The sequence below is a fragment of the Megascapheus bottae genome, chromosome 31, assembly GCF_031878675.1.
Source record: "Megascapheus bottae isolate mThoBot1 chromosome 31, mThoBot2.hap1, whole genome shotgun sequence".
NCBI classification, from domain to species: domain Eukaryota; kingdom Metazoa; phylum Chordata; class Mammalia; order Rodentia; family Geomyidae; genus Megascapheus; species Megascapheus bottae.
The window spans coordinates 3,245,742-3,271,489 of NC_143539.1; the positions used below are offsets into that span (position 1 = coordinate 3,245,742).

At 43.9% G+C, this 25,748-nt stretch overlaps 1 protein-coding gene and 1 long non-coding RNA gene across 2 annotated transcripts; one reads left to right on the forward strand and one right to left on the reverse strand.

Moving 5' to 3' along the window:
* The first annotated feature begins 42 nt into the window (after nt 1-42).
* Nucleotides 43-23,254, forward strand: LOC150043604 (uncharacterized). Its single transcript, XR_016533410.1, has 2 exons — nt 43-724; nt 22,849-23,254. It is a non-coding gene; the product is annotated as an uncharacterized LOC150043604 (long non-coding RNA).
* On the reverse strand, nt 20,086-21,033 carry LOC150043605 (vomeronasal type-1 receptor 40-like). The gene has a single exon (XM_090322434.1). The coding sequence runs from the start codon at nt 21,031-21,033 to the stop codon at nt 20,086-20,088; it is 948 nt and encodes a 315-aa protein (XP_090178560.1).
* Nucleotides 23,255-25,748: the final 2,494 nt, after the last annotated feature.

A 25,748-nucleotide genomic window follows, 5' to 3' on the forward strand; every position in this document is an offset into this window, starting at 1 on the left:
CCCTCCCCTTCCTTGTCTCCTTCCTTCCTTTTTTGCTCTGTCTGTCTGTCTGTCTGTCTGTGCAGTCCTGGGGCTTGACCTCAGGGCCTAGACATTGTCCCTTCTGCTTTTTCACATCAGACATAGCTCAATCTCCAGCTTTTGCATTGTACAGTGGAGATAAGATTGGCAGGGGCTTTCCAGCCAGAGATCACTATGAACTGTGATCCTTACATCTCAGCTCCCAGAGTTCTAGTGTTACAGGCATATGTCCCTGCCTCTGTGGCTTTTCTACCATCCTACACACACCAAGGAAGACAGAACGGAGTGGATTCCCACTATGGTCATCACACTCGTTTGCCTTGTGTAATTCTTAGTGAAAGAAAAGTGATCCCTCGTGCAACCATTCTATTATTTTTCAAGAGCAAGATCGGGCAGAGGGTGGGGTAACCAGAAGACAGCATCACAGTCACAGCCTTGGATTTGCTCAGTTTCTCGAGTGTGTACAAGGAATACACGGTCACGATGTTGTTGGTGCAATAGAAGAACACAAAGCAGCTGACCAGCAGCAGGATGGTGTGTGTGGCTCTGCTCTTAGGCGCCAGCTGGGAGGCGAGGCTGGGACTGTGGAGGTGCCTGGCTCTCCTGCGGTGGCGGTAGAGCAGAGTCACCATGTAGAGGCTGGTGGAGAGCATGAGCACCAAGAACAGACCATCTCGAGTCACAATGGAAGGAACAAATGACTGTGAGTATTGTTTTCCAAAGTTTGTTTGACAGTAAGGATGAGAAAATCCCTGGCTTGGGACAGTGGAATTGCAATTGGATTCCACAGTGTTGATGATGTGGAAATAGATGATGGAATTCAAGGTCCAGAAGCAGAGCAGTGAGACGAGGATGCAGGCTGTGGACCGACTTTGCAGCCAGGCCCACCGGGAGTGGGCAGGGCTGATGGTGAGGGCCTGGAAGGCACTCAGGAAGGTGGTGGTGCAGATGGACAGTCCCCGTGTGACCCTGAACAGGTACAACACCGCCTTACACGTGGTGTCGTCCCAGAAACATGGGACTCCATACGAGGAGATCATGTAGGGCATGGACTGAAACATGAGGGTCAAGGCGTTGACCAGAGTCAGGTGCATGAAGACTATGTGGATGGGCTTCTGGAGCTGGGGCCTGCACAGGGAGCTGTATGTGTACAGGAGGAAGAGGACAGAGTTCCCCAGGACCCCCAGACACACCTTAGACACAAGGAAGAACCTGAACACAGAGTCCCCAGGGGTGGCTGTCATTGTGTGTGTGTTCTGTGTCTAAGTCTAAGAGTGTAGAATTATGTGTAGATGTGAGTGCATGCTACATGTGATTGTGCATGAGTCTGTAAGTGTGCATGGTTGTTGGTGGGTGTGAGTTGCTGGGAGTCAGAGCAGTGATGCCGTCATCCTAGGAAGATGAGAAGGTACTAAACAACCCGAGGAGCCCTGCAGGTAGGCAGTGCTACCATGCTGCATTTCTTCATAAGATAAGCCAGGCTTGCAAGCAAAGCCGGGAGACATGATATTAGAACAATACTATTAGTCGCATATGCCTGTCCTGGGACTTGGACTCAGTGCCTGTGCCCTGTCATTGAGCTTTTTCACTTAAAGCTGGAATTCTTATCAGTTGAACCACAGCTTCTCTTCTGGCTTTTTGCTTGTTCACTGCAGATCTGAGTCTCAAGGACTTCCCTGCCTTTTAGGGCTGGCTTTGAACTCTGATCTTCATATCTCCCTCCCTGAGTAGTTGGGATTACAGTCGTGAGGCACTGGCTCCTGGCCTACACAATTCTTCCGCAGATCAGTCAGCTTGGAAATGGTGAAATGTCTCAATCCTCAGTCTTTTGGACACGAGTTTGTTATGACCTTTGCAGCTATGTTCTGGGACCTGGAGAGGACCTGGGGAGACATGTGTTAGCAGTGGGAGAGGATTCCTGGACAACACTGAGCTGGCGTGTTAGGAAGGATGGTCACTGCCTGCCACTTGCTGTGGTCCTCGGGCCCTGCTCAGGGTAGGCAGTGGGAGACACGTCAAGGCTGATCGGCCCTTTCACCCACGTGGTTGCTCTCTGTGAAATCTACAGTTTGTACACCGCTTACACTAAAGTAGCATATCCATGTACAACCCCTACAAATGCTCTAGGGCATTTGTAAAGGCAAACTGGGACACTAGAAAGGGGAATAGCTCAGGAATATTTGTAGTGATTTTGAGGGATTTTCTCCCCTGTATATTCCCTTCTATACTTATTACTGTTCATGGGTTTCTCTCTTGTCACATAGAATGCTTTCTTCCTAAGTAAACTCACACTGAATTAAAGAAAGGTCCTTGTTTTTCCTGAGGAATTCTGAAGGAACATTCTCAACCCTTTCACCTGAATAATCTCCTTTTCAGGAAGTGTTGTTTTGTCCCTCATTGTGTCTACAGAGTCGAGTTCTTCATGTTTCCTGGTCAAGAGAAACAGCCCAGTAGTTCTGAGCACTCAGGGCTGCATTCACTGTTGTCCTCAACATCTGTTAAGCCTCACAGAGATGATTTAATTAGATAAATCTTAATTCTTGGAATTTCTGATATTGGTTACTGCTGACAAATATTCAAAATATTCTCATATTTGATGTAGTCCTGGGCTTCAGCTCAGGGCCTGAGCACTGTCCTTGGGCTTTCTCAAGGCTAGAACTCTATCACTTGAGCGTCAGCACCACTTCCGACTTTTTTTCTATGTATGTGGTACCAAGGAGTCAAACCAGGTCTTTGTGCATGCTAGGCAAGCACTCTACCACTAGACCAAACTCCCAGTCCCCATCCTCTAGATTTTTTTTGCCAGTCCTAGGCTTAAGCTCAGGGATTGAGCCACTGTCCTTGGACTTTCTCAAGACTAGAGCTCTACCACTTGAGCCTCAGTGCCACTTCCAGCTTTTTTCTATGTATGTGGTGCCAAGGAATTGAACCCGGGTCCTCGTGCATGCTAGGCAAGCACTCTACCACTAGGCCAAACTCCCGGCCCCCATCTTCTAGATTTTAGGGGTGTGTGTGTGTGTGTGTGTGTGTGTGTGTGGTTTTGAGGCTTGAACTCAGGGTCTGGGAACTGTACCTGAGAATTTTTGCTCAAGGGTGGCACTCTGTGGCTTGAGCCACAACTCCTCTGACTTTTTGGTGCTTAGAGCAAAGTGTCTGATGGACTTTCTTTCTCAGGGTAGCTTTGAACTATGATCCTCTGATCTCAGACTTCTGAGAAGATAAGTTGGTAGGCATGTGCCCTCTTTGAATGAGTGCTTGCATTTGCTTCATTGGTGTCTGTTAACTTTCCATTTTAATTAGCATTACTTATAGCCTCTTTTTTTTTTTTTGCCAGTCCTGGGCTTGAGCTCAAGGCCTGAGCATTGTCTTTGGACTTTCTCAAGGCTAGAGCTCTACCACTTGAGCCTCAGCACCACTTCTGGCTTTTTTCTATATGTGGTACCGAGGAATCGAACCCGGGTCTTCATGCATGCTAGGCAAGCACTTTAACCACTAGGCCAAACTCCTGGCCCCACCTATAGCCTCTTTTAGTAAAACTTGCCATTTTGCATTTTCCCTTCTTATTGCACAGAAGAGAAGTGTGAGGGGGAATGCCAAGTCTGGCTTGCTCACCAGGAGCTAACATGGGCTGTGTGTTTTCCTTAGGGCTGCGCTCTGGTTCTCCTCGTTTCATGACCCACTTAGTAATTTTAGTATTCACTTTCCTAGAATCAACCATTGCAGTGCACTACTTGAAACAAAGACTTTAGTAATTATCAGAAAAGAAGCACAGAAAAGTGAATGGAAATCATATAAATAAATCTGATCAAGGCAGTTCACAGTCTTCACCAATGTGCTATAAAACTTCACATGAGGCTTTCCAAATCCCATCTTTCACCAAGTTAGCATCCAGTTCGATTATTCCCCTCCCGGTCAATGGAAAAGGAAATCCCACTTGTGTCCATATTATTATCCCTGTTGCCAGAGCCACAGAGGTGCGGAGCTGGGCTGGTAGAACCATGTTTCTCAGCACCATGGCTGTGACTTAGAAATAGAAAAATTACTACCTCAGAGAAATGATATCTCAACAAATTCAAAAGATCTACATCTGCTAGGAAAATTCCTGCTATGAAGAGGCACTGTGAATACCTGCCACAGAAAGGAAAATAAACAATACATTCAGACATGAACTTTGAGAGAACAGTGTCAGAAAGGAACAAAAATCTGGATTCTGATCTTACAGAGTGAGTCCAGGGACAGTGAGTGCTGACAGCCTTGATGGGACACAATACAGTCAGGTCAGTTCCTTGGGATCAAACTCAAGTTTAGCATAACCACTATACACTGACTTGTGTCCAATAAGAGGGGAAAGTGTTTAATAGTATTCAGAATTAAAGTAGAAGGGAGCATGCTAACCTAAGATGAAAATTTTAGAGGTAGCAACAGAGGAAATGCAAGCACTTTTCACAGTATGATTTTGTGTCTCACACCTGGAATCCCTGCTACTGAGGAGGCTGAGTTCTGAGGAAACTGGTTGAAAGGCAGCTCAGGCAGGAATGTTTGTGAGACTCCAATCTCCAATGAGATAAAAGGCAATGAGAGATGTAGTTCACGTGGGAGAACACCAGCCTCGAGCAAAAATGTTCATTCAGTGATAGTGTACAGGCTGTGAGTTCAGTCTTTTGGAATTGGCACACACAGAGTCACCTCCTCCCCCTTTTCCCCCGACCGACAGAGATACTGAAAGAGGGTGAGAAAGAGAGAGCGAGAAGATGACTTTGCCACTCCCCTTTTAAAAACATTTGTAAATATTCCGAGTACTCATAGAAGACTGAACTTACCCTAGATGTGTGTGCAGGTGTGGAAAGTGACAGGGGTGCCGGATCCTCTGGAGGCGGCTGAGCTTTGTGCTGCCACAGAGGCAGAGCTGGGCATGTGTAAAGAATGAAAAGCAGTAAATATCCTAATTCAAAGGATAACATTGGACCCAGAGTGTGGCTTAGTGCTAGAGTACTTGCCTAGCATGCATGGAGCCCTGGGTATAATTCTTCAGTATCACATACACAGAAAAGGCTGGAAATGGTGCTGTGGCTCAAGTGATAAGTGATAACATTGAGAAAGGTCAAGGACAGTTCCTAGACCCTGAGTTCAAGCCCCAGGAATAGCAAAATAGGTAACATTGAGAAAAACAAGGAAGAATTATATTCAACCTTTGAAACAAATGCGAGAAAGGAAGTCCGGGGTCTGAGGGTCACACTTGTATCCTAGTAATTTAGGAACCTGCGATTCCTGGAGTTAGGATTCCTGGAGTTAGCTGGAGCAGGAAATCTATGAGACTCTTTTCTTAAAAATAATCCTTAAATAAATGAAAAATCCTAGAATTAGAGTTGTGGCTCAAGTGCTGTAGCACCTATTTTGAGCAAAATAGCACCAGAAAAAAAAAGCTGAGTATAAGTACTTCCCTTAAGCATCCTGACATCCTGGTTTGGCTGCCTCTCCCCAGCCCAGAATATATCCCGGGCCTGGGTGATGAGGCCTCTCCCAGTGGACATCAGTCACTGTCACCTGCTGTTTGGATGACCTTGTTTCTTGGGCTTCAGTCTGATGGTCCCCGAGAGATACAAACTACTTCCTCAGGTCCGTAGGTCTTCCCAGAGAACATAAGTTTATGAATTAAAAGTTAACATCATTACCACTGCAAGAGGTGTTTTCTCCAAGTCAAACTCATCAGAAAGTAAACTTCTGGACACAGCTGGTTATGAATAGTTTTACTCAGAGCCCTGGATACATCCTGATCTGTGATGGCACCAGCATGCTCTCTGCCTTCCCCACTGGGGCCTGCAATGCGGTGACCATGAGCTCTGGGCCTGTAGCCTTTAGGATGTGGAGGGCTGGTGGTTGAGGATGCCAGAATGTCATGGCCAAGGATCATCCTTCTAACACACAGGTATGCTAACATGCTGTCATCTTTCAAAACCTCTGGATACACATTGGTAACATATTTAAATAGATAAAAGCAGACAACTTCCCCTGTATCAACATTGAGAGCTTCATCCATCTGACAGAGACATATAGAATTCATAACACACAGGATCTCAGAAGAAATATCTCTAGATAATTTGAAGTGAAAACTTGGGACTTCACAATCAAGGAATTATTTGTGAATGTATCAAAACCCAAGAAAGAATTCAATGACAACAGAAAGGAGTTGAGAATCACTGTAGATTTCTCTACACAAACTCTGAATGGGAGGAGATCCTGAAGTGTTACACTTGTAGCTCTTAAGTTCAATGCAGTGTAGTGTATCATGCACAACTAATGATCACTGAATGATGAAACCACGTCCTTGCACAAGAAATGACAACTAAAGAGTCTATGAACATTAAACCAGTGCTGCACTGCACAAGGAAGGAAAGCTTGTCGTCTGTAAGGACTATTGAAGTTTTGGAAAATCGACATTGAATCAAAATAAATGTAAGACAAGTAAATACAAGCAGCAGAAACATGCAGTCTTTAGGAAAGCATTAGAATGTCAGGAAACATGATCTGTTTTTCATTATTAATGTTAAACACCATTGGGTTCATGTCCACAACCAAAATTTTAGAGCAGTAGATTGATTCAATAAACAAACCCAGAAACTCACCTGGGCTATGTTATCTCCCATACTCATCTCATAGTCAAAGAAAAACTCAAATTCTGAGTGAATGGGTTAAAAAAGAACTTCATATTAAATTCATGTTGCAAGAAGGCCAGGGTAGCCATATCGTCTGTTGATAAAGGTGACTTGTCATTAAGATCATAAGATACAATGAAGGTAGTTATATATATATATACAGTATATAAATATTTTTTAAGAAAGAAAATTGAGCCATAGCTCAAATGGTACAGTGCAAGCCTTGAGCTGCAGAACTCAGGGAAATCGCCCAGGCCCAGAGTTCAAGCTTGATGACTGATTAAGAAAAAAAAAACACTAAGAAAATAATCCATAAAGAGGAAATCACATAGAAAACACAAATTCATTAAACACTCTTACCAGTATAGAATATGAGAACATGATTGACCCCAACCCAACAGTAGTGACAGATTTCAACAACCACCGATACCAAAGAAGAGGTCAACAAAGGAAAAGAACAGTAAAGAGTCCTCTGAGTCAAATGACCCCATGACCCAAATGGACTTAAATGACATCTATAGAGGATTCCACCAAACATCCAGGCAACTCACATTCTTGTCAGCAGCACTTGGAATATTCAACAAAAGTGACCACATCCTAGGATACTCACCCAGCTGGAGAAGATGCAGAAGGATCATGATGACTCTTCATATCGTATCTGATCATGATGGAATTGAACAACAAAGCATGTTGCAACACACATGTGGAGACTGACGAACACAGTAGTGAAGAATAGATGGGTCACTGGGGGACTAAGGGAGGAAATGAGGAAGTTCTTACAGTGCAAAGAAAATGAGGAAGATGTAGAGAATGAAGCTAAAGGAAAAGAACATATATCTAATAGCATCATAGCAGAGAACTTCCCAAACATCAAAAACGCTAGGCCCATTCGATACCAGAAGCCTTTAGGATCCAAACAGATCAGGTCAGAATGGGACATCCTAACACCACATTCTGTTCTGCACAGGATCGACAGAGGCCCAGGAAAGGATCTTTAAAACTGTCAGTGAAAAAAGTAACTCATCTATGAAGAAAAACAAGAGATTTCTCAGCAGAGACTATGAAAGCTAGAAGGACCTTGAATGAAGTATGCCAGCCTCTAAAGACCAACAGCTATCAGCAAAGAACAGAGAACAGCTAAACTGTCTTTTACAACCAAGAGACAAATACAAACCTTTAAGAGCAAACAGAAATTGAAATAATATATCACCACCAAAGGAACATTACAAAAGATACCTGAAGATGTCATATATTGAAAGCCCTCAAGAAGGCCTTGTGTTTGGTCTAGTGATAGAGTGCTTGCCTAGCATGCACGTTGACCCTGATTCTATTCCTCCGTATACACATACATTAAAAAAGGTGAGAAGTGGTGCTGTGGCTCATGTGGTGGAGCTCTAGCCTTGAGAAAGCCTAGGGACAGTGCTGAGGCCCTGAGTTCAAGTGCCAGGACTGGCAGAAAACCAAAACAACAAAAGTAAAAACAAAAACAAAAAAAAACAAAAAAAATCTGCCGGGGCCTCCCGGCAGCAAATTGGGGTTCCTGAAATAAGGGGCAGGGACTGGAAAAATTAGAAGAGAGACAAACACATCGGGTCCAGGAGGTCTGCAGCCCAAGCAAAAACTGCCGCCTCGTTTATTCTTAACTCAAAGTTTTTATCCCTCCTTGAGACCAGGGCACTCCCAGGTGTTACATCCAGATGGTTAATCAGGGAACTGTTGGGGGTTACATTCATATGGTAAATCTCAGATCAATTGAACAGGAGAAGGCCAAAAAGCAATAAGACAATCAAGCAATTATCTGATGCAAATCAAAGTACAGTTTGATTCCACTCTTGCTCCCGACATATCCCGCATCTTTATTTTAAAAGAAGCACAAGTGCAATTTCTATTCTTTTCACTATCTCTAATTATCTCATTATCCTGTCTCGCTTTCCAAAAATGACTGGTCCCTTCATCTAAAGGGGATAGATGGGCGGAGATTCGGCTTCTGTGACTTCTTCAAGCTGACTCAGGGGCGTTGTCTCTGTGCTTGACCAGGGACCTTAAGAAGCCTAGCCTGTTTTATTAGGGATTGCAAGGATTAGATATCAGGAATAATAATTTGCTCCAAACTGGAGATCATATTTAACATTTAACAACTGCACGAACCATCTTTGGCTACAATAGTGTAGTTACATAGCACCCATTTGCAAAGGCCTTTTCTTGATTGTCTGGGGAACTAAATTTCTGCAACCTTAACAATGCTTCAGTTGTCAGATCTAAACAGATTAATAGAGACACAAGTCTCAGATCCACAAACTTTTCCTGAATTTGTGGCTGGTGTCAAAAATAAATAAATAAATAAATAAATAAATAAAAATTTCGCTCAATTAGGGCTTTAAACTACCCACTATCACAGAAGATTGACAAGTTCCTGCCCAGTTATGAAAGGCACGGGCATTAGTAAGGCATGCTTACAAACTATTCTATGACCTCCCGGCTCTGATTAATTTGATCGGCCAAGCACAAGTGACTAAGATCTGACACCATCTCTGCCGTCCAAGCAGAGGCTTTCTGCATCGTGTCCCAGTAGAGTTTCTCCACACAGGGATAAATGTCCCATTGGCAATTCACTTGCTTAGTTGCTGGACTTGAACTCAGGGCCTGGGCACTGTCCCTCAGCTCTCCAGCTCAAGGCTAGCACCCTGCCACTGTGAGTCCTGAGGTTGGTGCTTGAGTGCTGTCCCCCAGCTGTTCAGCTCAGAGCTAGCACTCTGCGGCTTCGAGCTCCCAAGCAACTCTGCCTTAATAGCACTCTGCTGCCAGATTAGACACCACAATCACACAGGGACTTTGCTTTGCCCGGGGTTGGCTCAAAACTGCAGTTTTCAGATCAGTGAGTCCTACAAAAGGCCACGTTTCTCCAATTAGAGCAACAAGGTGGTCGACACAGAAATAGTCTCTAAGCATGAGCTTACCTAGAACCTGGAAAAGGCCAAAGTTACATCTGAATAAGGATTGCTGTTCTTCTCCAATGGGCTAGCTGGAAGTTACAAGAGCAAGCTGAAATAGCAATTAAGCAATTACTTTGGTAGTCCTGATTTTCCTTTTCTCTCTTTCTTTAAACATTTAAGACAACTTCACTTTCAAATATTGTTTAGAAACCCATTTCCAATGTTCTTAATAACTTTTACTGATACTGGCTTAAACAATTAACACCTTAGCCTTTATTTGCAATTGAAAAACCTTTAAGGGCACAAAGAACTCCTGCCCTCAGGCCCCCTAGGGCCCAAGGCACTCCTCTTGCCTTTTAGAAAAAAGGGGCTCTTATGCAGTTTAGATTACTGTCTAAAACTCCAACAACAGTTTAAACTCAAATAACAGTTTTTCCCTAATGCAAGAACTATAGACATCAGTGCACCAAAAGTCTAAGTCTGGACTTAGTTTCCTTCCCCTTTTTTTTTTTTAAACATTCCTTTAAAATACTAATCACATTATCCACATTTTACCATCAGATTTCTAGTGTCAGTTTGCAAGAAAGGACAGGCAAAGTTTCTGACGTTAATGAACAATTTTACATTTAAATCTCTAATACATGTTTCCAAACTTTAACTTAAAGTAATAAATCCCAAATTCCCTAACACCTCTGTGCTGAACAGGATACAATGTTTACAATGTAAACAGTTGTATGCCCTGCAATAAAATGCAGATTTCAGGATCTAGAAAAATATTTACCAGTTTTTCTTTAAGACAACACAATAATTCTTTGAGACATTGTAAAACATCCAAACCTAATATTTTTCTTGAAGTTTAGACTCAGATTTACCCAATTGCTTTTGTGTTTCAAATGAGCTCAACCATTGTTTTATACAGCATGCTGACAATTTAACCTTGAACATGTTCACTCACACCCATTCGCACACACATTCATACTCAAAGATCTTAAAGCGCGCAAAATTAATATCGGCCATTCATATTCCAGAAATTTTAGTATCATGAGGGTTTTTTGCTAATTTTATTCTTGTGGGTGACAACCAAGTTTTAAAACAAAGCTTTTTAACAAAGCGACTAGCTAAAATTTAAGACTGAAGTTTGTGTCCTGCCACCAACTGTCTCCAGACTGTCACTTCGGCAGGTAGTAGGAAAAAGGAAACTAGAAGGAAGACTGCAGCTGCTTTGTCTGGCCTCTGCTCACCTCAGCTGCAGCCGATTGGGAGGGGCCATACTAGGCCGCAGTGGAGTCAAAACTTTTTACTTCCCAGAAATATTCAAATAGATAACAAGGATGTGCTTGAGTACGCACAGAAAAACCATAAGGATCCATATTTAGAACTGGTACCAATTTTAAAGACAAAACTGGACAAAACAACAACAACAGAAAATACCCAAGGAAAACTATAACACAAACAAGACAGAGAAGCGGAGACTTTTAAACAGAATCAGACATTGACATATAACAAGAAAATTGGACTCAATCAGATACACTTAACACAAAAACATGAGCTCAGCTGTTTTTAGATTTAGACATGTCTTGCTGGTGGGACTCTCAGGTATGCCTTGATATTGACAAGAAACTCAGAAGGGGAAGGGGGGTCAAGGCGTCCCTTGACCACCCAGGCCTCTATTTTAGGCCCACAGTGCACCCCCCTTTTTTTTTAATAAATAAAATAAAATAAAATAAAAAAATAAAACAAAACACAGACATACAGGGGGTCGGCCGACTTCTACTTACCTCTGGAGGCCTTTGCTTTTCACCTGGGCATCTTTTACAAAAAAGGTTATTAAGAAGAGGGATGGTAAAGACAAAATAATGTCACATATTAAATTGTGTAGAGTCAATGAATATGTTAAAAGGTCCCTACATAATAGTAAAAGGAGGAGAAACACAGCTCATATGAATGTGTGGAACAAGTGGATCAGTAGCAGTCCCAATTGACATGCACAAATAACTCAGGTCCTTTCCACGTCGCAGGATGCACCACTGGAGGGTTGGGGGTGTAGGTCCAGTGAGTCGCTGCTTGGATGGCCACTGTCACTCTCCACGATCCGAACGCAGCGTTCAGGCAGCCAGCGGGCGTCATTTTCTCCTTGTGAAAAAACACATACATGCCCTCGACCCCAGGTTAGAACAGGATCGGGTCCATGCCAAGCACCAGTTAGGGGATCCTTCCACTTTACTAAGGCAAAAGCACGCTGCTCTCTTTTTTCCCAGAATCGCTGAGCAGCAGATAAATTATTTGAATCCAGATTCAAAAAATTTAAAACAAATAAAGCATGATTAAGTATATTCACAGGGGTAGCGGGATACGACTCTCCTTTCTGTATTTTAGCAATTTGATGTTTTAATAATCCATTAGCTCTCTCCACGATGCCTTGACCTTGAGGATTGTAAGGAATGCCTGTAATATGAGTGATATTATAGGAACGGCAGAAGGATTGAAATGCTCGGCTTGCATAGCCAGGGCCATTATCTGTTTTTATTTGCGAAGGAATCCCCATCACAGCAAAGCATCGAATGCAGTGAGAAATACAATGTTTAGTGGCTTCCCCAGCAAGGGGGGTGGCCAAGATAAAATTAGAATAAGTATCTACAGTAACATGAACATATTTTAATCGGCCAAATGATGGAACATGCGTGACATCCATCTGCCAAATGTGATTAGAAAGCAGTCCTCGTGGATTTATACCTAAATGGGGGGCTGGTGAAAAAGGGACACAATTGGAGCAAGTTTTAACTATTTGACGTGCCGCTTCTCTAGATAATTTGAACTGTTGGCGCAAGGCTCGACTGTTTTGATGGTGGATGGCATGTGACTGCTTAGCAAGTTCAACCTGAGTTAAGTAAACTCTGGTGGCAGAGTCAGTGACCGCATTGCCCTCACTTAAAGGGCCAGGAAGATTAGTGTGAGCTCGAACAAAGCCAAAAAAACAGGGGTGGTTGCGAGAACAAAGCAAAGTTTGTATTTGGCGAAATTGGGTCTGAATATTGGAGTTAGTAGTTCCAATAAAGGGAACAGTTTCTATGACTTGAAGAGCACGAATTACATACTGACTGTCTGAGTATAAGTTAAAGGGCTCGTCTTGTAACAGGACGAGTGCTTGTAAAACAGCCTCTAATTCCACCTCTTGGGCGGAGGAAAAACCTGTAACCCAGGATTGAGTTTTCCCATTAATGGTCAAAGCAGCCGTTCCATTTGAGGATCCATCTGTAAATACCAAAGCGGCAGAAGATAAAGGCGAGGCCTGTACTATGGAAGGAAATAGAAACGTATGACACGCAGCAAATTGGAGAAGTTTGTTAGACGGGTAGTGATGCAAAATTTTTCCCGTATAATTGGCCCAAGCAATGGCCCAAGGATCGCAATGGGCGAATAGCCAATCTTGTTGTTGTAAATTATATGGGACACAGATAAAATGAGGTTCCTGACCTAAATATTTACGGGAATCCACTCGGCACATGTGTATCAGATTAGCTACCAATTCGTAGTAGGGGGTCAGCACTTTGCCGGGTGTTGATGGTAGATAAAGCCATAAAAGTGGGCCATCCTGCCACAATACAGCAGTCGGGGAGTGAGAAGTAGCTAAAATGTAAACTCCCCAGGGTTTAGAATAGTCACAATAGGTCATTTGTTGCTGGGAAATTGCCTTTTCTACAATTTGGATGGCCCTCCTGGCGTCAGGATTTAATTCGCGCAAGGATGTAGGGTTGGTATCTCCTTTTAAGAGATCAAAGAGGGGTTTTAACTCTCCTGTGGAGAGCTTTAGATAAGGCTGAAGCCAATTTATATCTCCTAAGAATTGCTGAAAATCATGAAGAGTTCTTAAGTGTGAAGTTTTTAATTGTATTTTTTGGCTTTTAAAATAGTGTGGGCCTAATATATGGCCTAGATATGTAAAAGGGGGGTGTTCCTGAACCTTTTCAGCTGCTATTATAAGGCCAAAGAGGCTCAGATCTTGCTTTAGTTGTCCAAAGGCTTGTCGTACGATGATAGGGTCAGAACAAGCCAACAAGATGTCATCCATATAATGAACAATATAAACAGAAGAAAATTTTTCACGAGTGGAAGAAATGGCTCTAGCTACAAAACTTTGACATAAAGTTGGGCTATTTGCCATGCCCTGTGGAAGCACAAGCCAGTGATATCGCTTCATGGGTTCTTTAAAATTAACAGAGGGGACGCTGAAGGCAAAGCGCTTACAGTCTTGAGGCGCCAGGGGTATAGTATAGAAACAATCTTTCAAATCTATAATAATCTTATAAGTATCCTTTGGGATTGCCATGGGTGAAGGCATGCCAGGCTGTAGGGCCCCCATCAGTTCCATTGTGGCATTTATTTTTCTCAAATCCTGTAACAGCCTCCATTTACCTGACTTTTTCTTTATAACAAAAATTGGAGAATTCCATGGAGAGTTAGAAGGGGCCACATGCCCCAAGTCCAGCTGTTCCTGTACCAGCTGCTGTACTGCAGTGATCTTTTCTAGTGAAAGAGGCCACTGTTCGACCCATACCGGTTCTTCAGAGAGCCAATTTATGGGATCAGCATGAGGGGCAGGACAAACGACAGCTCCCATTAAGGAATACCCTAATCCTTGTCTCGTAGGGCGAGACTGGGGTTGGAGCGGCTCTAGCTCCCCCTGTACTGCTCGGCCTAGTCCCCTAAAGGGGAGGAGGCCTTGATCAAGTAACTGCTTAGTGACCGCAGCACTAGGACTAAACATATACACTCCCATTTTTTCCATGATGTCACGACCCCATAAATTAATTGGCAGATGATCCAGGACAAATGGCTGAAAATGACCAGAGTGCCCTTCCTCATCTCTCCAAACAAGGATCGCACTGCTCTGCTGTGGGTCAGTTGCTTGCCCAACCCCCTGTAGGGAAGTCATAGAGGTTGTCAGGGGCCATTGGGCTGGCCAATGTTTCTTAGATATCACAGACACATCTGCTCCAGTGTCTAATATTCCCTTAAAGGGCTTTTCTTGTATAAATATAGTCATCTCAGGCCTCTCTTGTTTTATGCCTTGTACCCAATAGATATCAGAAGATCTAGATCCTCTCTGTCCACATGGGGAATTAGTAGTCTCCCTGGGAGGTAAAGGGACGAGTATTAGTTGTGCCAATTTTTGACCGGCTGGGATCGATACCACGTGTTTCGGGGCAGAGGCCATAACTTTGATTTCTCCAGTAAAATCCTGGTCAATTTTGCCAGGTGTAATCTGTATCCCTTTAAGGGCTGAGCTACTTCGCCCTAACAGCAATCCAGCCACTCCCGGGGGAAGGGGGCCGAAGACCCCCGTGGGGAGAGCTTGTGTCCCCATCTCTGGGGTCAATACTGAGCAGGTGGAGGAACAGAGGTCCAGTCCTGCACTGCCTGGGGTGGCACGGAGGAGGCTGGAGACTGATCTTGGGGGGTTGTTAGAAGATGCACTTGTGGCCGAGAAGAGGGAGGGACTGCCCCATGGTTTTGCGGGGCCAGGGGCTGGCCCCTTCTCCAGTTTCCCGAAAACGGGCGGCCATTGCGATCTGTTCTTGACCTGCAATCTTTAGCCCAGTGCTTCCCTTTACCACAGCGTGGACATATGCCAGGTGATTTTTCTCTCTTTTGCCTGGCCTGGCGTGGGCATTGCGTCATCCAATGTCCTATTTGTCCACAAGAAAAGCAACGCCCTGGGGGTCTAGCATCCCGAGAATGCCGCTGATCTCTATATTTTAGAAACTCAGTAACAGTCTTTCCTTGAGGAGCAGCGGCTAAAGTAAGGCCTTGTACATGGGAGGGTCCAATATCAGCACACAGTGAAATAAAGTCCGTGATTCCTCCCTTATTCCTATGGGGTCTGATAGCCGCCTGACAGGCGGCGTTGGCATTTTCATAGGCTATGTGTCTAACTATACTCTTCCTTGCATTCTCATCTTGTACTAGGCAGTCTGCAGTCTCCATTAATCGAGACAAAAATTCTAGATAAGGTTCATTCGGTCCCTGTTTAACTTCTACTAGATTTTTTGTACGATTGGAATTGCGTAACTTTTTCCAAGCCTCTCTCGCCGCAGCATTTATTTGTAAATAGGCCTCCTTTGCATAACCCAATTGATCTTCGGTGTTTTTATAGGTTCCCTCTCCTAACAACTGATCAACAGTGTAAGGCAGGTTCTTAGACCTATTTGTTTCAATTTTAGCCCGACACTGTGCAGTGAACTCTGTCTCCCATAATAAGTACTCTCCTGCACTAAGGCATGCTCTGGCAAGCCGCTTCCAGTCATTCGGGCATGCAATACCAGCACACGCAGCCTCCAATATTACTTGAGTAAAAGGGGCAGTTGGCCCATATTGGGAGCAGGCATTTTTTAAGTCCTGTAATAGTTTAACAGGAACAGGTTGATGGTATACTTGTTCATCATGATCAACTAAACTAGGGAAGCATCGAGGCCCTGAAATATCTTCCCTCTCTCTAGCAGCCTGAGTCAGGTTTAATTGCGATGCACTGTGCCTGGTTGTAGTGCCTGTTAAAAGGGACTTGTTGCTAGGGCCTTTAGGCTTGCCTAAAGGTTGAGAAAGGGATTGAGGCCGTAAGGCTGCAGCTGGAGGCGGTGGGTGTGAGGGGTAAGGTTTAGAATCAGACACCATAGTGGCCTGAGGGTCATATTTCTTTCCTACTTCTGGGGGGGCTCTCTGCTCTGTCCCCATTTTCGATAGAAGATGTAGCATTTCTTCTAACTTCTTCTCTATCGTAGCCACCCGGCCCTCCAATGACTCATCATAACTTTCCTCCTTGGTATTCAAACCTGAATTCTGATACTCAATATCTACTGGTTGTTGTTCCCTTTTCAAGATCTCACTTTGACTCTCTTGGGCTGCGGCATATGGCTCAGCCTCAGGTTCTTCAGAAGGGTCCTTTAACTCATAAAGTTCCCTTAATTCAAGATTAAGTTCAGCATTTTCATGTAGAGGATCTATGTATTCACTTACTAAATTCCATACAGTAGCAGCCTCTACTGGGGTCTTTTCGGGGCCATATACATCATAATAATCTAGAATTCTTTTTCCTATCCGCTGCCAGGCTTTTTGGAATTCCTCCTCTATAGACCTCGGGCATGCCTCCTCGACAAACTGTAGGAAGCTCTGAAGCACCCCTTTTTCCACCCACGTTCCGTGGGCTTCAAATAGGCCTGTTAAGATCGGTAGAAACAACCCATGGCTATTAGCTTGACCCATAATTTTTACTCCTGACTATACTCTCTTAATAGTCCTACGATGTGTTACTCACCACAGGGAGGGGTCCTTCACCTTCGTCCCAGATTTTCAGGTCCCTGTTCGGGCGCCAGATGCCGGGGCCTCCCGGCAGCAAATTGGGGTTCCTGAAATAAGGGGCAGGGACTGGAAAAATTAGAAGAGAGACAAACACATCGGGTCCAGGAGGTCTGCAGCCCAAGCAAAAACTGCCGCCTCGTTTATTCTTAACTCAAAGTTTTTATCCCTCCTTGAGACCAGGGCACTCCCAGGTGTTACATCCAGATGGTTAATCAGGGAACTGTTGGGGGTTACATTCATATGGTAAATCTCAGATCAATTGAACAGGAGAAGGCCAAAAAGCAATAAGACAATCAAGCAATTATCTGATGCAAATCAAAGTACAGTTTGATTCCACTCTTGCTCCCGACAAAAATCCATAAGACCACAATATATGCAGAGAAAGAGCCCCTATACAGAGAATCAGATAATCATAGTAAGAATAGATGAGCCACAGCCTCTGTGGTGTCTCATGGCAGGAACTACTGAACACCTCTCCATCTTAACTCAATATTAATGGCTTTAATTTCCCAATTAAACCACATGCTAAGTAGATCAAAAAGAAAATCATAGCTGTTATCGTCAAGTGACACACATTGCCCAGAAATCAAACATTCTGAAAATGAAGGATGGATCAACCCAGCAAAAATTCAACAGAGAAACCACACACTAAACAATTGCAAGAACAAACTAGATGACACAGACATCTATAGATCATTCCATCCAGCAACATCAGAAGATACATTCTTCTCAGCAGCACAGGCAACCTTCTCCACAACAATCACATTTGATGGGACATAGCATATGTGAGCAAACTCAGAGATATTGATGTTATTCTTTGCAAAGTCCCAGATCACAGAGGAAAAAAATTAGAGCTCAACACTGAAAGCCACCTTGAAAATGCTCAAACTCTCTGAAGAACACATTGTTCAGTCACCAGTGGGTCATGTAAGGCTCAGAAAGGAAAACTAACCTGTGTGCATGATCATTAACATGAACATAGGAAATACCAGCAACCTTGGGACACAGCCAAGGCAGTAGTCAGAATACAATGGATAGCTCTGACTGCAGACATCAAAAAACAGGAGCGATCTCAAGCTCACAATTTAACGATGTACCTTAAGCTCCTTGGAAATGAGAAACAAGTCAGACCCCAAGCCAGTGGGACAGAGAGAAATAATTATAAACTAAATCAGACATAAATAAGAGTCCAAAAAAATAGCAAGGATCCACAAAAGGAATAGTTGAGTTGTTAGGACAAATTAACGAAACAACAGCCACTTTACAAATCTGATAAAACCAAAAGAGAGTGCAGCCAGATAAATAAATCCTGGGATGATTCTGTAGATATTGCCTAGAAGACATAGATCGGAATTTTGGGCATACAGGGCTTGGGCCAGTGGGTGTATTAGTGGCTGAATCCTTTGGAACTGGCTGCATGCTCCATGCTTATCAAATGTTATTTTGGTATGTCATGGGGCTTGAACTCTGGGCCTCCATCCTGTTCCTGAACTCTTCAGCTCATGGCTACAACCCTACTGTAGTGGGGTCTAGAGGTGGACCAACCATGAGAGCACTCAGAACATGATCAGGGTGTTAGAAATTTATTGAGCAGGGAAGGGATCTCAGAGTTCAGCCTGATGTGTAAAAGCAGGTGGTTCTTAAAGAAGGCCACAAACATGTTGGGGGTTTTACACTATAAATCTCATACTTCTTTATCTATAATCAGGATATATCTGGTTGTGGGCACCAGAATGTCTCAAGATACAGCCCTAAAGCAGGTGGTTCTTAAGGGCAGCAAACAGGCTGGGGGTTTTCACCATAAATCTCATACTTCTTCATGTCTAATCAGGGTATCTCTGGTTGTGGGTACCAGAGTGTCTCAAGATTCAGCCTTAGTCTGGGGAAAGAATGGCAGGGAAAAGGGTGTTAAGTCTGGGTAAACAGTGGCAGAGGGAAGCAGGGGAAGGGAAGGGCTGGGAGCCATCGTCCTTTAATTCCACAATTCCATTACAGCAATACATTTTCCACATTACAAAAATAATACATTTTCCATTTTTCCACAGTAAACTATCACTTGAGCAACAGCTCCACTTCTGGTTTTCTGATGGATCATTAGAGATAAGAGTCTCATGCAATTTTTTGCTCCAGGTGGTTTAGAACCCTAGTACTCTGATCTCAGCCTCCCAAGTAGGTAGGATTACAGGCATGAGCCTCTGGTGCCTGAATTTTATTTCTACTTTTCCTTTATTGCTTTTATGTGTCTTATCTTCTAATTTTCCAGTCCTGGTTCTTGAAGTCTGGGCCTGGTTGCCGTTCCTGAACTCCTTTTCCTCCAGGCTAACCCTCTGCCACTTAAGTCACAGCACTACTTTTCCTATTTGTGTGATTAATTAACGTAAGAGTCTCATGGATTCTTATGGCCAGGGGCCTGAGAACTGCAACCTCCCATCTCAGGTCCGGGGTACTTAGCACTACAGACAGGAGCCATTGCCACCAGGCTGTGGCTGTCTGATTTTTCCTAGACAACAGTAGTTTATCATTGGCTGCATCCTCTCTTCTGGGTGCATTCTGCTTTGTCATTCGATGGCCAGCATTCACAGGATGATCTAATAAAATTCTCTGTATTAAACAGCAGTGGAAGAAATGGATTCTTTGGAAGCTGTTTTTTTTTTTGACAGTCAGAGGTCTTCAGCTCAGGGCCTGAGCACTGTCCTTGGACTTTTCTCAAGGCTAGAGCTCTACCACTTGAGCCACAGCAATGCTTCCAGCTTTTTGCTATGTATGTGGTACCGAGGAATTGAACCCTGGTCTTTGTGCATGCTAGGCAAGCACTCTACAACTAGGCCAAACTCATAGCCCTTTAGAAGCTGTTTTCACATGAGAAGAAAAATGTTTCAAATTTTAATTTTGTACAGAAAATGAATTCTTTCTATCCCAGCAATATTTTCAATGATTAAGTAATATAAAAATTTATTCAACATGCACAGGAAAAGATACACACACACACACAGGTACCTCAATGTTTAGAAATTACAGCATATCTGAATTTGAACAACAATTCAAGTGCTGAATACACACAGTTTTTCCATGTACCTTACTGGAGTCTTGTCTGCTTTGAACAGAAAGTTTTTTTTACTGTCTTATCAGCCATTGAAGGCTTTCTGACAACTGGTAATCCTCATCAAAGAAAGGGAAAATGTACATTTGGAAAGAATTTTATTATTCTTCAGGAGCAAGAAAGGGCACACAGTTGGATAACCTGCTGATAAAATACAAACGATCACTTCCAGGGTTTGGATTTTCACTGCTGTGTAAAAGTAATAAAAGTTCAAGATGTTGTTGGAACAATAGAAGAAGACAAAGCAGCTGACCAGCAGCAGGATGGTGTGTGTGGCCTTGTTCTCAGGTGCTGGCTGGGAGGTCAGGCTGGGACTGTGGAGGTGCTGAGTTCTCTGGTGGTGTTGGTAGAGGAGTTTCACCATGTGGAGGCTGGTGGAGATCATGAGGATTACAAACACGAGATCTCGAGCTAATAAGACACAGATGTAATGCCATGATGTACTGGCTTCAATGTGCTGAGTTTGACAGTATGCATTGGAAAACCCAGAGCCAACAAGAGTGAAGTTGCTTGTGGCTTTCAAATCTGTAATGACTCGGACATATATGGCCATATTGATGACCCAGAAGAAGAAGAAAGAAGGGAAAATCCACAGTGAGGACTTGGATTTCAGCCACACACACTGGGCCTGGACAGAGCTGATGGTGATGGCCTGAAACACACTGAGGAGTGAGGTGGTGCAGATGGAAAGACCCCGGGTGACTCTGGAGAGAAACACGATGGCCTTGCAGCACACATCATCCAGAAAACACTGAACTCCAAAGGATGCCATGATATTTGGCAGAAGTGTGAGGGGGAGGTTCAGGATGTTGACCAGAGTCAGGTGCATGAAGATGGCGTCGATGGGCTTCTTCAGATGAGGTGGGACTAAAAACGTGTAGAAATAGAGCAGGGAGAGCAGGGAGTTGCCCATGATGCCGACACACAGCTGGGCTATGAGGAAAATCCCCCATACAGATGCACCCGGAAACATCGTGAATGGCGTTTGTGATGTTTGACGGTTAGAGCAGCCAGCCATTCCATACAGGAAAGAAAAAGGGTTTCATAGGTTATTGACCCATTCTATCAGGACCTTCAGGAAGAATAGGAGGAAGATGAAATTCCATGTCAGGCCAGGGGTGGCAATTCTGACAAGGGATTTCAAACAATTGTGAACTTCTTAGACGATTGAGGTGGCTGAGCTTATAGGAGTGAATCTGTGGCTCACACCATGGATCCAGTGCCTTCGGTAGGAGAACGCTGGGTCTGTGTGACACATAAATTTGCATGCTATAAGAGTCTTCTATGATCTTTAGATTGTAGTGTGTGTGTTTTGTGTGTGTGTGTGTGTGTCGGTGTAATGAGTATGTGAAGTCTTTAGTGTTGCTCTCAAGTCCTGGCTACCTCTGAGGTGTTTTTTTTTTTTTTTTTTTTTTGGATTGTGGGCCTAGGAGTTATCCTTGAGCTCTTCAGCTAAAGGCTACCACCTTACCCCTGAGCCACAGCCCCACTTCCTCATTTTCTAGTGATTAATTAGAGAAGAGTCAGCCCAGGCTGGCTTTGAACAGTGATCCTCAGACCTAAGCCTTTTGAGTAGCTAGGCTTACAGTGGTGAGACTCTGTGCCCAGCTTCTCTGAGGGTTTTTTTTTGTTGTTGTTGTTCAAGGCTATGAGCTATACCTCTTAATTAATTAATTAATTAATTTGATGGTCATGGGTGTTGAACTCTGGGCCTGGGTGCTGTTCCTAAGCCCTGCAGATCAAGATTTGCACTTCCAGTTTTCTGGTGATTAATTGCAGAAAAGAGCCTTATGCACTTTTGTTCCTAGGCTGGCTTTGAACTGCAATCTTCAGCTCTCAGCCTCTTGAGAAGCCAGGATTACAGGCATGGGCCATCACTGCCTGGCTTCCCTATGTCTTTAGAGTGGTTAATCTGAGACAAATCTCACAGACTCTCCCTCCTGGGCTGGCTTTTCATCATGATCCTTAGATCTCTGTGTCTTGAGTCACTAGGATTACAGCCATGAGCCAACAGTTTTGAGCTATAGCCTCTCATTTCAAAATACATCAATGATTTGTGAGAACATAAGGGACCAACCTTGAGTTCAAACTGTAGAACTAGAAAATGTATCCTTAGCACAGAGGAAATTTTCCACATGCAATGCTTCTGGGGAAGGAATTCCAAGGTGGGGAAATTCTGGGTAAAACAATCAAACTAAGCTTCAAAGGAGGAGTGTGCCAAATATGTCTAATGTGAAAATATTTTCATGTACTTCCTACAACTCAATGAAGCTTTGTATTTAACCTGCTATTATAATAGCATGGTGTTAATAAGAAATGCAGTCAAATAGTGTTATCACCCTGATCAGAACCATAAAAATCATGTCAATAAAATGCTAGCACTGGAAGATTGCAACATTACAGTCTGTCATGTTGTAGAATTGATAAGACATAGGAAAGACATGTGTAGTTGGTGACAGTGGCTCTCACACACAATCCTAGTTACTCAGCAGATTACATCCAACCGTGATTGGGGTTTGAATCCAATCTGAATAGGAAAATCTGAGAGACTCTTGTCCCTCAGAGACTACCAAAGATGTTGCAAGTGAGCTTGGCTCATGAGATAGCAGCCTAGCTTGAGCACAAGTGCTAAAGGATGATTCCCAGGCCCTGACTCAAGCCTCAGGACACACCAAAATAAATCAGTAAAAGCCAATGAGAATTCACTCTTTAAATTATCAATAAAAATGTAAAGTGATTCCAGTGTTATTGCAGAGAAAGTTATTTGAACAAGCATTTTTATTTCTAGGCTCCCTGATGAAAGCATTGCTGCAAATCCATTCCCTATCACAGAAAGTACAGCAGAGAGGAGAGGAAAGCCAGGGTAAAGAGGAACATGAAGTCTTCTGACCTCTTCCTACCTCATGGGCTTCTCAATGCTGAGATCTTCGCAATCCTGCACACGGGAGCAGCTTCCCTGCAGCCTCCTGGCGTCCTCCTTAGTCTGCTCTGCCCAGCCCCTTATGTATGGCAGACCTAGGATGTCCATCCAGTCCTCTCCCAGTGGACATCACTCACTGTCACCTGATGTTTGGATGGCCTTGTTTCCTGGGCTTCAGTCTGATGGCCCCAGAGAGACACAAACCACTTTCACAGGTCCATAGGAACCTCTTAGACAACATGTCAAGTTTGTTAATTAAAAGTTAATACTGTTACCACTTCAAGATGTGTTTTCTCCAAGTCAAACTCATGAGAAAGTAAACTTTAGGACACAGCTGGGTATGAAAAGTTTCATTTGAAGTCCTGCATACATCCTGAGCTGTGGTGGGACCCATAGTGCTCTGTGCCTTCCCCACTGGGACCTGAACATGTGGTGACCATGAGCTCTGGGTCCATCCCCAGGAGCAGTGCAGGCCTCATGGACTGGCACTTTTGACTCTCCTCCTGTTGTTTTCATTGGACTAAGACCTCAGTCTGGACAGTACATCCACCACATTTGGGTTGGGTAAGTCCCGCCCTCTCTCAGAGGCTAGCTCCTCCTTTCTCGAGACTGGGCTCCTCTTCCCAGGATGCAGGATCCTCTCGGATATTGCATGCTTGCATCCGAGTCTTTCCCCATCTCTGGCCTCTGGTTATGGGACATCTTAAGACATCTGATCTGATCCTCTCACCTCGTTCTCTGTAATTCCTGGGTCAACTTGGGACACCCTCTTGGCCTGAGTTTTATCTTGAGCTGCCTGGACACCACGGGAAATCAAACTTCCAAACCTGACCCACATACTCCTCTGGGTTGTTTGTTAGCTAACCTCAAACCTCTGGCCCTGGCTCCGGACCTTAAGCCTCAGTGGCTGATCTTCCTCTAACTTCACCTGGCCAGTGTACTAGCGTGGGAACCTGTCTCGCTGGCCTGAGAATGGGACTTTCAATTTTGACCTTCTCACTTACCTCTGCAATTTCTGTGAGCGGATAGGAAAGTGGACTGAAATTCCTTGTGCTCGAGACTTTTTCTATCCATGCTCCCACCATTCCCTCTGCCTTTCCTGCTCTCCATCTGAGATTCTGCTTGTGGGACAGCATTCCTCCACAGTCTCCTTGCTTCCTGCCCTCCTCCTGACCCTCTTGAGACTTGTCACTCGTCACACTTCCAGCACCCTGTGCATCGCCTGAGTCCACTGCAGGACCTGCTTCTACTCTTACTATTTTAAACAATAAGTCCTCAACACCCATGTCCTTAGTTCCTTCCACTCTAGAGAATCCCCTGATGCTCCTGTTCATCCTGTCAAGCCCTTCTCTGCTGTAAGGTAATTTTCCCTCTCTTTCTTCTTTTTGGCTAGTCCTTGGTCTTGAACTTGGCCTGAGCACTGTCCCTGAGCTCTTAAGCTCAAGCCTACTGCCCTCCCCCTTTAGCCAAAGCACCACTTCCAGTTTTTTAGTGGATAATTAGATATGAGAGTCTCATAGACTTTAGCGCCTGGGTTGTCTTTGAGCCTGGATCATCAGATCTCTGCCTTCTGTGTAGTTTTCCCGAGCCACCATGCCCAGTGTAATTTTCCTTATTTTGCAGCAGCTCAATCTGTCTCCCTGTCACCACACACACTCTCCTTCCTGTCCGGCTCTCCAAGTCCTGCTTCATCATAAGCCTCCCAGCCATCTCTTCTCAAAAGTGAACTTTTTTAGATTTTTGCATGCTCCAACTCCCCTTCCCCATTCTTTTTCTCTGTCTCTCTCTCTGATGACCTCCAGACCAGAGATCATTTATCAATTGACTGCCTCCATTCCCACTGACAGCTCTTCTACTTGTGTCCTTGAGAGTCAGATGCAGGAAGGTCCAAGAGAGCCCTAAAGTTCCCTGTAAAAACTAGCCATCCTGGCTCAGCTTCCTTGTTGTTTCATTCCCTGCTTGGCTGCCTGGAAAACCAAATTTCTGCCTAAGTTCACCAAGTTACTTTAACCAAAGTTCACCAGAGGCTTTCTTGGCCTGCACCTGTGATGGAGTCAAGTTGCATGAGGTCCTCAGCTGCATGTGATGGAGCTGAGCAGGAGTCCAGTGTTTTTTTACCAGAGTGGAGGCAGTGAGGATGCTCTAGGCAGGAAGCAGTGAGGACGTCTTCCGGGCTGTTAGATATGGCCAGGATCTGGGCCAGGCTGTGTCTCTTGGATCGACTTTGGCATATCCTGCGGGGTTGCTTGAAATTCCTGCCCAGACTGATTGAAAATGTTTGGAATCTTGCAGTATTTTCTTGGTTGCTTTTACTGATACAAACGAGATTAACACATGCACATAACATTTTTTCTTTTAATGCCTCTAATTGCAAAATGACATTGGAATTTAATATTGCATTTTAGGCCATTGTGCAAATGCTAACTTCCACTGAGACCAGCTGAAATTACACAGAAAGATTAACTAGTAGACACATTTGCTTGCACCCAAATTTGGTGATTTTTGGCAGATTGAATAGAAAACTTTTCCCCTATTTTTTTCTGACTGGGAACAGGTGGTAGTTAACACAAGGTATAGCAAGTAATTTTGAATCCATGATGACAGTGTTTTGTGAAGTATTTTGGATTTTATTTATTTGTTTTTAAGGCTTTTTAAAATTAACACTGAGTTTTTATATCATATGTCAAGTGTCATATTCTACAAACAATATTCATGAGAAAGCATCTGTATATGCAATCACTGACACATAAATTTAAAAACATAATTAA